The sequence below is a fragment of the Sprattus sprattus genome (assembly GCF_963457725.1).
Source record: "Sprattus sprattus genome assembly, chromosome: 3".
Classification (NCBI taxonomy): domain Eukaryota; kingdom Metazoa; phylum Chordata; class Actinopteri; order Clupeiformes; family Clupeidae; genus Sprattus; species Sprattus sprattus.
Window position 1 is genome coordinate 5132776 of NC_137922.1, and position 17500 is coordinate 5150275.

The window sequence follows — 17500 nt, forward strand, 5'->3', positions numbered from 1 at the left end:
AGCAAGGATCTAAATAGAAGGATCATAGCCTTTTACTGTAATATACCATCTGAATCTGCCACTTATAGTGGCAGAATAGTGGTAAAATAGCTATTCCTACCTGATAACTTTACTTTACTAGCAAACAAACTTCACCAAATCCATCTTGTAGTCTCACAAGACAGAGATACCTCTCAGAGTCCGATGCAGGCTTAAGGCTTTGGATACTCACCGTCTGTGGAAACACAAGATGGTTACTTTGGAGGAGTGTGGTAGGGTACTTTGGATGCATGTAGTAAGATTTGAGAAATTTTCTTGTCATTTTTTTTCTAAATACAAATTTCAAACTGAACAAGGAACCTGTTTTAAAGGAATAATGAGATATTTACAGTTTATTAAGGATCAATGTGTCTGTACTCGTAGGTTTTTCCCCCATTATTTTTCATCATAATAATTTCAGTCAGGTTATATGGAACTTCACTCCTTCACTGTAGAACAGGGAATTTATATTTAATGATACACTATGTAGGTATCACTGAAGCATATTCATTGCTCTCGAGCAAGTTCCCAGTTTTATTATTATTATTTTATTATTATTATAAATATAATTTATTATTATATATCAGCAAGCTTAGGTTGAGACCAACTAGTTGGTTATTAAGAATATGCCAAGAATAGTTGAGTTGAGTTCATGTATGATCATATAACCTTATCATTTATAATGTTACATAATCTGTCATTTCTGTTTTTAATAACTGACTATGAATGAACTACTGACACGGATCAATAGTGCCAATCTCACTGTCATGTGATTCCGTAGCAGAAGTCACTTTGTAAAATCAAATAGTTCCTGTTTTCTACTTACATCATTTTGTCTCTATGCTACTCATAAACTTTCACACACACACACTTAAATATTTATGTATATATAGATGTATATATATATATTTATATATAAGAATAAATCTTAAAAAGTCTTAAGGAGTATTTTAGATACTGACATTTTCAAAAAGTATAATCATAATCATAATATACAAACAAATGTTTTTTAAATTGATTGTCAGCCGCCACACTGCTAGCTGATTAGCCGGTGACCAGATCCATCTTGTGACATTTCTGTGAGAGGTCATTTGCCTCAGGATACTCTTAAAGAAAGATCTCCAGGAGGCAGAGCTAGCAAGGGTGTTTTGGATCGGACTTCTACGAAGTTTCCATGTTGACATTCTTTGCCATATGGCTATGCGTAAAACTTGTCCAGCACCTTTGATATTTAATATGATTCAGTGGGTGTACAAGTTGTATGACAACAGTCATATGATTGTGTGCACTTGTTGGTCAATATTCACTTACACAATTTCCACACTGACTGTCAACACCGTTAAACTCAGGGCACCTGTCAAACTGGGCTGCTACGCAAGAGCCTGCCATGAAGGGAGAGATAACGCAGGTTTGAATCTCCTGGAATGGGGAAGTTGGGTGAGAGGTGCTGTCAATAGCCCCCGGGTGACCTCCTGAACTTTGTTTAATAACATCTTTCAAAATGGCTGCACTTGGTGCCAGTGTCAAAATAGAACATAGTAAACTTTTCACATGAAGTGACCTATGAAAGAAATTACCTCTGAACCTGTTGAGGTCGTTTTTGTTTATCTCCACGGTACAACCACGAATCACATGGATTTAAGAATATTTTTTAACTTTTTAAAGAGAGGGCCAAGGGGAAAACTGAAGGAAAGGAACTCAAATTCTTCACAGAAATATTTTTAAAAGAAGCCTAATAATGAATCAAAGCAGTCCATGCACTTTGGTTGTTTGTAATGTTGCAGGAGACCATACTTCACAGACACAGAATGTTAATAACCCACCCCGTGGTTTGTCCGTGGAGCAGATGACCTCACATGTCCCAATTCCCCTGTCCTGTCCTCTCCTCTCCTCTCCGCACTCGTCACTCTTTCCACCTGTCAAGTTTCCCTTCACTCTCCACGGGCAGCACAATGAGTCCCCTTTGCACTGAGTGCAGTTGCACAAGCCGCTGTTGAGGAACCCATGACTGAGTGTTTACCGTTCACTCCAGCGTGTCAGTGTTGTGCAACGCTCACACCTCCACCCATGAGCAGAGCTTGCCTAATGCGCTGGTGGAGTGTGTGATTGTGCACAACACAGTGCAGAATTATTAACTACATTTTTAGCTTCTGTAAATGATGTGTTTGTTTTTTTGAGTGTGTTATTGTGCACAACAGTGTTTGTTTTTAGTTTTTTAGCTTCTGTAAATGATGTGTTTGTTTTTTGAGTGTGTTATTGTGCACAACAGTGTTTGTTTTTCGTTTTTTAGCTTCTGTAAATGATGTGTTTGTTTTTTGAGTGTGTTATTGTGCACAACAGTGTTTGTTTTTAGTTTTTTAGCTTCTGTAAATTATGTGTTTGTTTAATGAATGATTATGATTATGTGTATGATTAAACCATATGCTCATATTTTCAAGTGAAACTATTCAAAAGGTGGAGTTGAGTGAGCAGGTCTCTTTTTATGTCACCCTCGATACCAGGGAAACTAGTTTAACATCACATCCTGCACAGTAATAGTAAGTAAGTAAGTAAGTAAGACTTTATTTATATAGCACATTTCGTACAAGAGTTGTTATTCAAAGTGCTTTACATAAAATCAATAAAAGCAAGCAGCAGGAGCAATACATGGAGTAAAAGATAAATACAAAATGATCACCCTCGTATCAGAACCTGGTGTTCTGATAGGCTTACTAAAATCATGATAAAAGAAATATAAAACCCTAATAGATTACTTAGTCACTGAAAAAGTCACTTAGTCTTAAAAGAGGGGCCTATCCAGCGTTCTGAACTATGTGCAGACCCCCCTGAAACAGAAATGAGTAGAACAACACTAAACATATATACAGTATATACCTAGAATACTGACATAGATCTTAGTAGGATACTCTCTTTGTTTTACATTATATCTTCAAAAAGGCACAGTTATGAAATGGTAAACTAAATTATGCAATTACTTGTCACAACATGTTGTCTTGCAGCCAGGAAAATGTGGTGTCTGGGAACCTGTGCTGTCACATGGGAGGTGTTTATGTTGTCTGTGTGATTTGTTTCCCCTGCATATCTCCCACACATGGCGGACACGGGCAGACAGGGGGCTCTTGCTAAGTTAGGCGTGTGACTTGCCTGGGCATGGGATAGGGGGTGGCCGGCCTTCTCCGAATCGAGACTCACAAACAAGTGGTGGGAGGACTCGTGTGGCAGCCTTCCTTGGGATCAGGTTTCACAGCTGGTCGCTGACTATAAATGAGCACGACAGCTCCCTGCACGGGCAGATCAAAATAAACCTTCGAGCGAACAGCACAAGTGAGAAGCGAGGACCCACGAGGACCTACTCTGATAAACCCACCGAACAGAAGAGTTTTCTAACAGCCTCGTTTGAATCCACACCGAGAAACCCCCAGACAGAAAACATGGAGATCCAAACTGGACAGATAGTCCGACCCCCGAGCCCCATGGAGGACCTGGAGAAGCAGCTGAGCTGCCCCATCTGCCTGGAGATGTTCACCAAGCCGGTGGTCATCCTACCCTGCCAGCACAACCTGTGCCGTGGCTGTGCCAACGACCTCTACGACTCCAAGAACCCCTACCACTACTCCGGGGGCATCTTCCGCTGCCCCACCTGCCGCTTCGAGGTGGTCCTGGACCGCCACGGCGTCTACGGCCTGCAGAGGAACCTGCTGGTGGAGAACATCATTGACATCTACAAACAGCAGCTGGAGAACAGCAGCAGCAGCAGCAGCAACAGCAGCAACAGCCTTGAGCCACCACTGAAGCCCAAAGACACCAAGCAGTCCAAGTGCAAGGAGCACGAGGATGAGAATATCAACATCTACTGTATCACTTGCCAGATCCCTACCTGCTCCATGTGCAAGGTGTTTGGCCAGCATAAGGACTGTGAAGTCTCCACACTGGACAGCGTCTACCAGGGGCAGAAGACGGAGCTAAGGAACTCCCTGGACATGTTGTCGGCCGGGAACAGCAATTTGCAGGTCACGCTCACCCAGATGGACGACGCCTGCAAGACCATCCAGGAGAACGCGGAGCTCCAGAAGAGGCATTTGGGGGAGCAGTTTGACCTGCTGTACGCCACCATGGAGGAACGCAAGGGTCAGCTGCTGGACAGCATCACCCAGGAGCAGGACGAGAAGGTGGCCGTGCTGCGGTCTCTGGTGGAGCAGTACAAGGGGCAGCTGGAGGCCAGCACCAGGCTGATGGACACGGCCTCCCAGACCATGAACAACAGCAACGTGCCGGAGTTCCTGGTCTCCGTGAAGGCGCTGATCACTGACGCCAAGGATACGGCCAAGAGGTCCCTCATGGAGAGGCCAGAGCCCGGCTTTGAGAAGATGGACCATTTCACTTTGTTCACTGAAGATGTTGAAGCAATCCTTGCACAAATGGACTTTGGAATTGATGAGGAAGAGTTTGAGGAGAGTGAGGGAAATGAAGAGGAGGAGGAGGAGGAGGAGGAAGAGGAGGAGGAGGAGGAAGAAGAGGAATGAGAAAAACGTTTTTTTTTTAGACAAAGACTTGAATTACCGTTTTAGGAATATTTTAAATACACACACACACACACACATGCACGCCAAGAGAGAATAATATATACACTCACACACAATATACTATCCAAGCTGCTTTCATACAATGGAGTAATGGCATTTGTGAGGCAAAAGACTGGAGAATTCAAATGTGCAATCTTAACAAAGCAGTTTTTACACGAACAAAACATGTTTTTGTACTAACTTTTGAAATTTTATACTTTTGTATTTATGTGATATTTATGTTTATATTGAACAATTTTTATTTATATCTTCAGTGTAAGAAGATGATAATGTTTAGTAAGTAGAAGATGATGTTTACACTTGAATAAATTAACTTTTTATAGTTTAGATTAGATAAAGTCTAGTCCAAACGTGTCAGATGTAGTTAAATATGATCACTTTTAGATGTCTGATAGACTGTCAATGTGTTTGAATACTTGAAATAATACAGAATGCACCTGATTGTTTAAAGTCATTAAAATGTTTTTCTTCATTGGAAAATTCAGTGAAAATAAAATAGATGAAAGAAACAAATCCTTCTTTTTCTCTCTTGTGACACAACAACAATCCCTTCACTGACACGAAGCCTTTTCAGCTCATTTGACAATGGCAAAGGTTTCAAATGCATTTATATAGGTTGGAGTATGCAGAATATGCCCTAACTGAAATAGTATGCATAATATGCCCTAACTGAAATTGCAGTGGTGCAGTTTGCTGTTGAAAGGGCTGGCTATTTTTACGGGGTGAGAATGAGAGAAGCCATGGCACTCCAGGAATAGCCAGGCGGTGTAGGGGGCCTCATGTTTCCATGCCTGACCCAGCACCACCACTTCACAACCACAGCTGCTGTCTGGTATGCCTGCTCAGGCCCCCCTCACGAGGAGGAGGAAGAGGAGGTCAAACAGCATGGAGCTGACATGGAACATCACTGAGGGGAAACCCAGTTACCACATACTCAGAGTTTTCTTTTGAACTTATGTTATTTAGGAGATGCATAAGCTAGAATCGTACTGATATTCTGTTATGTAATCATTATTGAGTATTGATCATTTCTGCCCATGGGCCTAAGGCCAATGCCATACCGTTGCAGTCGTGGCCAGAACATCAGTTAGATGATTATATCTCCATTTCTTTTTAGCTGTGTATACCAGAAGTGTACGATGGCATATGAATGAATCTTCCTTTGTCTTGCTCAAGGCCAGACTATAGCCGTGTTTTTAGACTGAACACACTGCAACACACAGCAAAGTCTTGACACCTCGGCCATGACTGTCCATGTGGAGGGACATTGCCATTCTGGTCTCATGTAACGGTGTGTCTCTGGTGACGAACCCAGTGGCCCTGTGTTAAATCCTATAAGGAAAATACCAGAAGGTTGAACTTCTATGCTCCTTCCACGCACCATTTAGCTATGGACAGCCACTTTACTTAGTTCCGCACATGATCAGGACGTAGAATAGGACTTTGCTTATGGGGACATTACCTGATAACAGATGGAATATGTCATGTCTTAACACATTGAAGGTTTTTGTATGCATTACACATGCAGCAAACTGCAGTGGTAAGACTATCACACAGGCATCATTAATGCTTTCACATGTGCAAAAACCTGATTTTTAAAAAGGTGTTCCCTGACATTTCCCCGATCAATTCAGTCTATTGGTGTAGTTGAGCCACGTGTATGTATAGCGTTTAGATATGAAGATCCTCATGTGCCATATGGAAACCTATACTCATAGCACACACACTGGATATCCAGGCACAAGCGCTAGCCTAGCGCTGAACATTGTGTGGCTGTCAATCATTATTTTTGTGTACAATACTGCTGCCTCATAATACATGATGACTCAGTCAGTCAAATAAATAAATGTAAAACCACATACAATAACTTATGTCTGAATAGAAATATATGTAGAAAGTGGTGGACGCTAAAGGTCGTCACCAACACAAAACCAAACATTAGTGGCATCCGTCAGGAATTATAAATAGAAAGTTTTGGAAAGACATCCCTTAAATGCTTTGTCAAACACAAATGCATTTCAATCTGATTTCATCTAATCAATTTTTTAACTTGGTAAATTCTGATAACTTCACACTAAACCTTTAGCAAAGTAATGTGACCTCACTTTCAACCTCAGATCAACAATGTCAGGACCTACTATCAGAACAATACACAAACAACAGACAAACAAGGCTCTCTTCCTCTCTCTGTATTAAAAGACAAGCTATGATGAAAAAGAGGCCTGTTTCTGTAATGCTTGGGTCTCAATGCCTTCAGGCGAGTGCTTGCACTGACTGTCACGTTAAGCAATGGGCAGCAGCGTAGCTGGCTTTACTAAATGAGAGCAGTACTTCCCCTGGCTGGGTCCCAGGCCCACAGTATCTCAGGGCTAATTCTGGAGCTGTGATCCAGCCGCCCTTAGACCTTACCTTATCGCACTGAAGGGCACTCTCTTTCACTCCCTCTCTCTCCCTCTCTCTCTTTCACTCCCTCTCTCCCCCTCCCTTTCTTTCACTCAATCTCTCTCCCTCCCTCTCTTTCACGCCCTTGCTCTGCCTCTCTCTTTCACTCCCTCTCTCTCTCTCCCTCTCTCTCTTTCACTCCTTCTCTCTCCCTCCCTCTCTCTCACTCTCTTTCACTCCCTCTCTCTTCCTCCGCTGCTGGTCTGCAGCCTACGGGCAGGAATGAGGCCAACTTTCTGTGTTAACACCTTGGGGTTGAGAGACACATTGCCCAGCTGATCATAGAGATACAGGGAACATCACACTATACATACAAGCCTTACAAATATCTGGAGAGAAAATGTTGTCATTCTTTGAATATTTTGTCTTGTTTCTTTGTTTTCGCTCATTTCGTGTCATTCGTTCATTCGTATTCTGCAGTGCAAGACTGAAGGATGGCTGTGTAAAAAGACCCCTCCATTCATTTTTAGACTGCCTGTACATGGTGATAACAATAAATAGCTTCCATTGGCCTTGTCACCTTGCCATAGTTATGTTGTACAGTGAAGTACAGAAACAGGTTGAAGCTATGACATTTATATAATTATATTATTTTTAGTAAGGACACTAAACTCTTAATATGAGGAAGGGGTCTGGTGTAACTTCTTTGAGTTGCACAGTTTTAATGACTGGTCCACTGCTTACACATAGATTACTACTTCACAGATGCACAGAATAGTATGCAGGTTTTAAAAACTGTAGAAATCTCTGTAGTTCACATCCAAGTGATTATTAGTGAGTAGAACATACATACACACACACATACATAAACACATACATATAGGCAGAACACAAACAGTATAACATCACTGACATATAAATATATATATTAATATACACTAGTCACTGCTAATGACTTTTACTGTAAGATTAGTATTTCACAAGGAAACAATTTAAATGGGCTAAAATTAAGTAAGCTAGCAAGTGAATGGATTGTGTATGCAGAAAGTGCAGGGGAAAAAATCGGAGCTAACATTTCAAATGTTTGCCTGCTACATCAAGCACAACACCATAATTCTAGATTTTTAAGAATAAAATTCCAGTAACCTTGTGAGACTCCCTGCACATCTAAGCCGGTGGAAACCCTGAAGTATGCTTCAGGCATCAGAATGGGACATTTTTCCTCTATAGAGCCATTCGGCAGAGGGAGGAAGTTTTCTCCTTTTCCTGTTTTTTCCCCCCTAGGAAACCGAACCATGTGATTAGCATAACGATACATCAGTGCATTCGTCTATCTGTTTCCTGAGCTTCCACGGCACATCAGGGAAAAGGACGGATCGGACGGATAACGGTAATAACATTTTGATATTGCTTTGCATCTTAGAAGCGGGTGTAGTTCACATAGTAATCCAACTTTACATATTGTGTTGTCGATGCGAGATGGCAAGATTGAGGACAGTCAGACCGCCTGCATTTTTGTTTGAAGTAAATGTATTTTGAGGACTTTGAGCGAAGATGATATTGAACATTTCTCTTTAAAAGACCACTTATCCCAGTGACGTCTCAAATAATGTATGAGTATGGAAGGAAACATTAATATATCTTTGCAGTTGGTATTAATTCCACTCTTTAATCAAATAAACCCTTCACAATATATCGAGCTATAAATAACACCACTATAATTTATTTTTAAAATCACTACTCAGACGTTTTCAATTTACAATTCAAAATCTTATCTAGCACAGATTACAATTATTGATTGCCACACATACTCAAATCGTAAGCCTTCATTTGGGTGTGTATTTGCATCCTGGTTCCAGAGTGCAATGTGCATGAGTAATGTAACAACAATGACTTTTATCTTATCTCATGTTTATACCTTATATGGCTTTCAGATAGACTGTTTTGTATATGGTCAGATTCCAACCATTTCAGCTCAGAAGTCATATTTGACTAACTCTGGCACCACCATGGACAAGAAGCTGGACTTGACCCCGCTGACAGATGAAGAGGCCAAGCACATCTGGGAGGTGATCCAGAGAGACTTCAATCTCAGGAAGAACGAAGAGGAGAGGCTGGGGTGAGAGTATTCACTGTGACAGTCACTTGTGAGATTTGATCAAATGATTTTCAAAATAGATCTTGATTACTTATAGTTATTGTAACACATATACAGTATAAGGGCTAGCATTGTGAGAAACGCCACTTGACCAACATAACAGTCCCCATAGGAGAGAGTGATAAATGATTGACAGGAGGCCCTGGGGCCCGGCCAGCAGCAGATCCACGTGGAGCATGTGCTTTCCATAGAATATGTTTGGGGCCAGGAATGCTGCTGTGAAAGCCTGCTGTTGTGAGTCAGATCAGGATGATGATGATGATCATGATAGAGTCACAAGGCATCGGCGGACCAAGCCATCCCCCTTGGGAACACAAGACACCATGAGGCCTGTTCTCTCTCCATCACAAAGCATCCTCTGTCTGTCTCTATGTTCGTGTCTATGGATATGAATTTGTCTTGGTTTCGTGTGTGTGTCTGTGTGTCTGTGTGTCTGTGTGTGTGTGTGTCTCTATGTTCGTGTTTATGGATATGAATTTGTCTTGGTTTTGTGTCTGGGCTCTCTCAGTATGGCTGCATTGTATTGGCCAAGGAATTCTGTGAGAGCTGCGGCGGCCGTCGCCCCAGGCGTGTTTACTTGTCATGGATGCACTAGAACAGCTGACCTGACCTTAGGGGAGAAGTATGTGTGGCAGTTAGTGCTTGTTGGAATGATATAACTCCTGAGAATATGAGCTGGTTTATTTAGCAATAGTCTTAATGACATCGAAAAGATTGTCAGTGGAATTTATATGTATTTATGATTGTATGTACCTATGTGTGTATATTTATATGTAATTTATTGATTATATGGATTGTCAGTGGAATGATTGGTTGATTCCATCTCACAACTGGCTCTTTGCAGGGAACTGAAGACCAAGCTTGAGAAGGAGGACAATAAAAGGGAGCTGCTTACTTCACAGTCTACCCTGTCGGAGTCCCACTGCATCCACTGCCTGCAACCGTTCAAGTTCCTGGTGAACAGCAAGCGCCAGTGTTTGGACTGCCACCTCCACACTTGCAAGTCTTGCAGTCGCTACAGCAAGAAGGACCATGGATGGGTCTGTGACCCCTGTCGCATGGGCAGGTGACCCTATTTTTATGTGTTATGTTGAGGCCAAAATATAACAGTGCCAAAGACCTCAGCCACTGTCATTTGTATTTGTATTTTTCATGTTTTAATTTACCTGTAAATATAGAATGACAGCAGTAATGGATGGCTAAGGTTCAGTACTAATTCCTACTTGGTTTGGGTACTCACCCGCTGTTGTTGTTATTGTGCTTGTGTGTCCATGCAGGCTTCTGAAGATCGGAACAGTAGGGTGGTACCATGATAATGTACGCACCCGCTTCAAACGATTTGGCAGTGCCAAGGTGATGAGGTCACTGTGTAAAAGGCTGAATGAAGAGGGTATGTTCTATTTGGAATGCCTTGATAGCCTTTAGTGGCGGTTAGTCCATCACATGCTTCTGGATGTTTCTATGAGGTCATCCCACTGTGTCAGCTGACAGAGGGGGTGATGTGCTGTTCTGACCGCAACACCCGGACGGCTAAACAAAATAACCAGTATACTATATGCCAAAACACTTTTGGTATCTTAAAGTACAATTTGTTCGTTGGCTCTGAATGGCCAAATTGTTCTGACAAATGAGTTTAGAGTTTTATGAGTTCTGAGTAAACTCTCCAGTGTCACAGATTGAGAGAATGGATTCAGTAAGTTAAACCCTATGTGGAGCCTGGAGTTTAATAGATTTAGTCAAACATGTGCTCAGCTCAGGCATATTGGGATGACATGACATGGCATTAACACTGTGTTAACACAGCAGAACACTTTGATGGAAGAGTAACCATGACATGGCATTAACACTGTGTTAGCACAGCAGAACACTTTGATGGAAGAGTAACCATGACATGGCATTAACACTGTGTTAACACAGCAGAACACTTGGATGGAAGAGTAACCATGACATGGCATTAACACTGTGTTAGCACAGCAGAACACTTGGATGGAAGAGTAACCATGACATGGCATTAACACTGTGTTAGCACAGCAGAACACTTGGATGGAAGAGTAACCATGACATGGCATTAACACTGTGTTAGCACAGCAGAACACTTGGATGGAAGAGTAACCATGACATGGCATTAACACTGTGTTAGCACAGCAGAACACTTGGATGGAAGAGTAACTTCATGTGGCCCTAGCTTCACTGAAAGGATGAAAGAAATGTCTAAAATCATTGCCATCATGAAATAAACAGATTTTTGGTATACTAATGCTTTGCTTTGTAAAGTTAAAATCTTATACCAGCTTGTGACTAGACAACAATGCCAGGTGCTTAGTTTGCCTTTGACATCCTATGAGATGTTCTGCTTGAGAGGTGCTGAGACTGTGGGCTGATTATATGGAATGTGAGCAGAAGGGAAGCAGATTAGGAAAAGATTGTCGTGTCCTTGCGAAAGCTCTTCCCTGAAGTTCTTAAACTCTTCTCTTCTCTCTCAGGGCCCCAGGAGGATGACACCGTCAGCATGCCAGATGTCCGCAGTAAGTAGAACATCTCATAAAGATTACGCACCAAGAAGAAGGCCATAGAGTCTGATACAGTTTGAGTCATTGTGTTGTTGTCATTATTTATTATTGTTATACATTGTTGTTATTGTTGTACTCTTGTCCCTGTTTTCAGGTGCTTATAATGGTCACGACGACGAGTACATGGACGCAACTGAAGCGCAGCGTTACAAGATGGTACTGTGCACAGCTCTAAATAGAATTAAGAAATGGGGCACCTTTTTTTTTTCCTGAAAGCAACTAATGAATCTGGAGCTTAAATCCCCCTACGTAATTGAAAAAACTATGAAGATATTCAGGTTGAGTAGATCGAGTTTAGTATGACTGAGTACCTTTTCTGTTGTTTTTCTTAGATGAGGAAACAGAAACGTCTTCTGTCTGTCCATCCGACTGATTTTGATATGGATGAGTATTTGAGCCACTCACGCCGGCAATCTGTGCAGGTATTAAGGGAGCTATGAGGGTCACCCTGAACAACTGTTCACAAGAAACTATTCTCGTGCATTCAGAATGCACAGATGAATGGACAACAATAACAAACGTATTGTAGCCATATGAAGTGAATGTGTCATGGTTTATTTGTATGGGTCTTCATGAGACTGAAGCATTCTCTCTTTGTTTCGTGTGCCATGATACACTTTTACTGCGTTTGCCGTGTAGTACATTCAAGAGGAAAGAGGCTCACGGAATGACCCGGACTACAGTGCCGAGATGTATCACCAACACCGCATGAATCGCAGGATGAGCCTGGATAGATACACGAGACCAGGTGAGTATGGATCTGGACACAAGGAACACTCTCTCTGCCGTGTGCAGGGGCTTGGTTTCATGGAAGAAATCAGTTTTAAGTCAGAGAAAATGTACACAGGGGACTTGTGGAAATGCTGTTTATGCTTTCATGTATCACACACTTAAGGGTCACAAGGTTTGCATGCTCTCAAGACAGGGGTCCAATTCAAGAGTGACAAAGTGATTGGTTACTCATGTCCACCATGGCGGCGTAGGAACTGACAGTGGTTTTTTTCCCAGGTCACGTTGCATATTTCCACAAGAAATGCCCGAGGCTAACTGCTCTTCCTCTCCCTCTTCCCCAGATGAAGGTGCTGATAACAGGATGGTGCGAGCGCGCTCCCTCTCCAAGATCAATGGCCCTCCGCCCCAGCGGCAGATCTACCTGGACACGTCTGAGGAGGAGGAAGGGTTCCGTTACCCTGTCTACCAGTTACCCCAGCTTCCCCCCCGCAGGCGCAGTCGAGCCTCCTCACAGGAGAACGTCAACCAGCCTATGCCGGTGTGTGTGTGTGTGTGTGTGTGAGCGTGTGCGTATGTGTGTGTGTGTGTGTGTGCGTGTGCGTGTGCGTGTGTGTGTGTGTGTGTGCGTGTGCGTGTGTGTGCGTGTGCGTGTGTGTGTGTGTGCGTGTGTGTGTGTGCGTGTGTGTGTGTGAGTGTGTGTGTGTGTGTGTGGTTCTGTTCATGGAGTGTTGACATTAGTATAGCCTGTGTGTGTGGCTCGGTTCATGGAGTGTTGACATTAGTAGAGCCGGTGTGTATGTTTGTGGGAATTTTTGACATTTCAAATTTTTGTGCTCAGAAAATATGGAGGCTGGTTGTATTTCTCTGGTCGTACATACTGCTCAAAGGGCAAACGGCATTGTTCTCTGTCCCTATCAGACAGTCTGTGTTTACGTAGCATGACCTGTCCCCTCGTGACGGAGCCGTAATGTACACCAGTCCTTAGCTTACCCATACAGCGCAGACACAGTTCGATGGCAGAAACAGTGGAGGCAAGAGACAGATCATGCAAATAATAGGTTGCCCCCATTTTCACAGGTTCAGTGTCTAGGACTAGGTTATGCTCAGGAATGAAAACCAAAGGGAAATTATTCAGATTATTATTCAATTATTCAGAATATATCATATCGTTGCCAATTAGGCAGGATCATTGGGCCTTTGTGTTGTCTTCGCCTTTATTTTCATGTCGGTGAATGGTGTATAATGGGTGTATGATGCTTTAATGTTGTTACAGCCAGGAAATAATGAAGGAAATTACAGACAGTCCTGATATTTACTGCGTGAGTGTGTATGCACTCATTGACTCATGGTCCTCCCTCGTATGTCCATCTCCCTCTCCCCACCTCAGATTAATGAACTGAACAAGCGCATGTCCGCCATTGAGGGCCTGCTGAATCGACTGGAGGAGAAGATCAGCCCTGAAGTAAGTGGAATTCAGCTGGTTCTGAGCTGAGAGAGCTGCTTTCAAACAACAACAGTTGCAATAACAGACAACATAAACCACTTTATAGCACTGCAGCTCCTCTTTATCAGAATCAGAATCAGAATCAGCTTTTATTGGCCAAGCTAGTTTGCACAAACAAGGAATTTGTCTTGGTGCAGTGGCTCTCAGTGTGCTTACACATATTACACAAATATACATCACAACACAAAACAATACAATAGTGCAAAACAATACAGCAGTGCAAAAGACGTGTGGATAGCATGTATGATTAAATTAGATGGATGAAGTGCCACACAAGACACAACAAATCTCTCCTGTGGTCCCTGTGTCCCTATTTATGACAGGACTTAACAGTCTGGAGCAGTAAAGAGCATAGGGATGCTGTGATGAATGGGGATCAGGACTAAAAATACATTTCAATTGCATAATACATCTCGAAATGCAAGTTTGTCTGAGACCCCTGAGATACAGTAAATGGCTGGTATTGATGTATGTTCATTGAAGCCACATGATGCGATAACTGGTATTTTTTGTTGGTGGTGCCATAAAGCATGACATAGTTTTCATGAGAGCCCTCATGCCCTAGAGAACCAAGTTACATAGTGCAGCACCAGACGCACCCGTTGTGCTGTTGCAGTGGCACAGACGCCATTCTCCGTAATGGAGGAATTGCTAAATCGGACGAGAACCTCTTATTATCTCGATTTAGCTAAACCTAGCGGAACCTCTTGAAATTTGCTTACTTTAACACTATGACAAACTAGTGAGTCAACAACTTTCTTAACACAGTCAAACATCAAGCAAGTGCAACACAAGACAAAGCAGGATGGCAAATAAGCTACTTACTAGTTCAGCAGGGGGTAGTAACCGGGCGGCTTCAGGCAAACTGGCATAACACAGTTATATGCCTACGGACCCTGGTATGGCAATGGCACGGATGCGATTCTCCTTATTAAACGTCATTGCAGCGCCCCCAATTTTAAAGCTGTTATTTTCAGGTAAAACTAATCCAAACCCTAACCCTGAAGTACAATTCCTACATAATGCCACTTGAAGGTAATTGTTGCATTACATTATTTTAATGTATTGTAATTTGCAATAACATGATACATTATTCTTAACACATACAGTACATAGCATGTTTCCAGTGCGTATGTGATGTTAACTCTGAATATTATCCGACACCACTGTTTCTCGTTGCGGACCCTAGCCTGCCCCGCCCACAACACTCCAGCAGCAGGTGGAGGCTGAGAAGCTGCGGAAGAAGTTAGATGAGCTGATGAGTGACAGAGGCCTCTCGTCCGATGAGGAGGACACCCCGAGGAGAAGAGTCCCTGAGATGAAGACTAGTCCGCTGGTCGCCCCCACTCCAGAAAAGGCGGCCTCCAGCTCTTCCAGCGATGAGGAGCCTACAGAGGCTCAGAAGGCAAGACCCAGCATTTCTTTTCGCCCTAAACGCTACTAAATGCAGTAACATTCTCTTCCAAGGCTGCTTCACATTGCATACATCCCAAATGTTATGCTTACATTAATGCAGCTGTAAAGCTTTTTAGCAATATTTAGATCAAGCCCTGTTTATAGTTGTTACAATGCAGACTATGCAATGCAGCTTGCTTTTATGCCTAATTAATTAATTAATTAATGTTCTGTCAGGAGGCTTGAATAAGCCCAAGCTGGAAACACTGAATATGAATGTAAATTAGTTTGTTAGCCTGGCAGTAGACCAGCAGCTGCTGGCAACTATACTGATTGGAAAGTTTCTGAGCCTCTAGGATAAATAAATTGTTACCTATCTTGTGACCTTGTAACGCTGTATACCTCCTACCTCAGACTCTTCGTAATATTCTGAAGGTTTCAACATTCTGGAACTGTACTGTAATGAATAAATAAAATGTCCACATAAACCAGATTTTCCAGACTGTAAGTTGCATTCTTTTTTTACCAAGGCAGAGCTACAGGGTCAAGTTGAGTTTAGTCTTGGCCTGCACACTTTATTTATCAACAACTTTTGGTGTTGGCTACCTGTACATCTCACCCTCTCGCTGGACGACAGAACAACATGTGCTCTCTGCCCATGACCTTTCAACTTCTCTTGCTGCAGCAGCTTCACTTGCTGTCATAGTTTCAATCTCAATGTATATGGCCTTTCCTAACAACTCAATCTCTTGTAATCACACTTTTGTTTAACCAGAGGTTGATTTGTTGAATTAACAGATCTGGTATTTGTCATATTATCTCTAATTTGTTAAGCAAGGTACAAGAACGACTAAACAAGTTTGAAATGTTGCTTGCTTGATATGTTGCTTGCTTAGACAGTAATCCTAATGAATTGTGCTGTGATGTGCATATGCACTGGAACCAAAATAATAGGGCCAACGTGACTGATGTAACTTATTTAAATGTTCATTGAAGTTTATGGTGGAACTTATTGTCTGGAAAATACAGTTGGAATCAAAATCATGGCCAAGCCGGTGGAGGCAAAAAACCAAGATGAATGAGCTTGAACAGTTTCCAGTCAGTATAGCTGCCGCTAACATTTGCTGGCCTGGAGGGACCATTGTAAAGCTACACATCTTAAGGGATGATTATTTCCAATATGGTGGCTTCATCCATTTTGTAGTCAGAGCATTGTCCAAAAGTGACAAATACAGAGCCTGAGCAAGACCTGGGCTGATTTACTTTAGGAATAATCAACTCAAGAGATATGTATTAGTCTTAGCTAAAGCTAGGCCAATACATCTGTGCTAGCACCTAATCACTGTTCACTTTATATGGCTTACAGAGATCCTCTGCGGCGGCCCTTTGTGACATCACAAGTCAGATTCTAAGAACCATTAATGCGACAGAAAAAGCACTGACTGACTTGAACCCCTCAATGCCACTCAAAGACAGACCTCAGTTAGCCGGGGCTGACGTCAAGCAAGCAGATGAGGCTTACAGAAAACTTGAGGAAAATGTAAGCTTAACCTGCATTTGATGAGATTTCGTCACATTAAAGTTTAATGCCAAGAATAGGTACAGAAAGTGAACTGTTTGTTAAATTTGTTTCAGTACATCTTGTTTGTTGGCGTATGGTATTTTGAAAGGAATTTAACATGAGGGCTGAAACAGTTACATACACGGACACATTTTGAAATAGTGGAGATTCTTCACTGGAAAGAAAAAAATAATCAGAATTGAATTCTAGAGAGAATCATGTAATAATTCTGATGAAACACGATGAGAGTGTCACTAAAACAAGTCACTTGGCTTGTTGAACTGAGAGCTGAGGCTTTGATGCATTTTGGATGGAAAGTATAGAAGAGTTTTGCAGCCTAACCAGACCTAACATTTTCTAACATTTTCCAGTCCATGTTGCAAGTTAGAGGCATTCACTTTTGCAAAAAAATCAGAATAAGTACATCTCACTGGTTATGAACCAAAGAAATGCATTCAGAGTATTTGGGGATAAAGGTGACCGTGCTAAAAACCCCATGACAGAAAACAGACACCCATTGGAATAACTTCAACCGGGTCAAAATCACTGTGTGTAGAACATTAAGCAGTTCATGTGTGGTGTAATGCTTCTATGTTG

The 17500-nt window shown here is 42.1% G+C and overlaps 2 protein-coding genes across 2 annotated transcripts in view; both read left to right on the top strand.

The window, feature by feature from the left end:
- Nucleotides 1–3322: 3322 nt before the first annotated feature.
- Nucleotides 3323–5114, top strand: trim63a (tripartite motif containing 63a). The gene has a single exon (XM_080835831.1). It carries the CDS (start codon nucleotides 3450–3452, stop codon nucleotides 4539–4541), a length of 1092 nt encoding a protein of 363 aa, XP_080691957.1. The 5' UTR covers nucleotides 3323–3449; the 3' UTR covers nucleotides 4542–5114.
- A 3829-nt stretch (nucleotides 5115–8943) lies between these two features.
- mlpha (melanophilin a) overlaps nucleotides 8944–17500 on the top strand; it is a 12320-nt gene continuing 3763 nt past the window's right edge. Inside the window, exons 1-11 of the mRNA XM_080835303.1 lie at nucleotides 8944–9102; nucleotides 9986–10207; nucleotides 10419–10531; nucleotides 11625–11666; nucleotides 11806–11867; nucleotides 12044–12133; nucleotides 12351–12459; nucleotides 12785–12981; nucleotides 13831–13905; nucleotides 15137–15352; nucleotides 16709–16882. Coding sequence (XP_080691429.1) covers nucleotides 8993–9102; nucleotides 9986–10207; nucleotides 10419–10531; nucleotides 11625–11666; nucleotides 11806–11867; nucleotides 12044–12133; nucleotides 12351–12459; nucleotides 12785–12981; nucleotides 13831–13905; nucleotides 15137–15352; nucleotides 16709–16882 — 1410 coding nt within the window. The 5' untranslated portion in view covers nucleotides 8944–8992. The remainder of the gene's footprint in view (nucleotides 9103–9985; nucleotides 10208–10418; nucleotides 10532–11624; nucleotides 11667–11805; nucleotides 11868–12043; nucleotides 12134–12350; nucleotides 12460–12784; nucleotides 12982–13830; nucleotides 13906–15136; nucleotides 15353–16708; nucleotides 16883–17500) is intronic.

What these genes read in the sequence shown, in the direction of transcription:
- trim63a (XM_080835831.1), top strand. Translation starts at nt 3,450, where the DNA reads ATGGAGATCCAAACTGGACAGATAGTCCGACCCCCGAGCCCCATGGAG.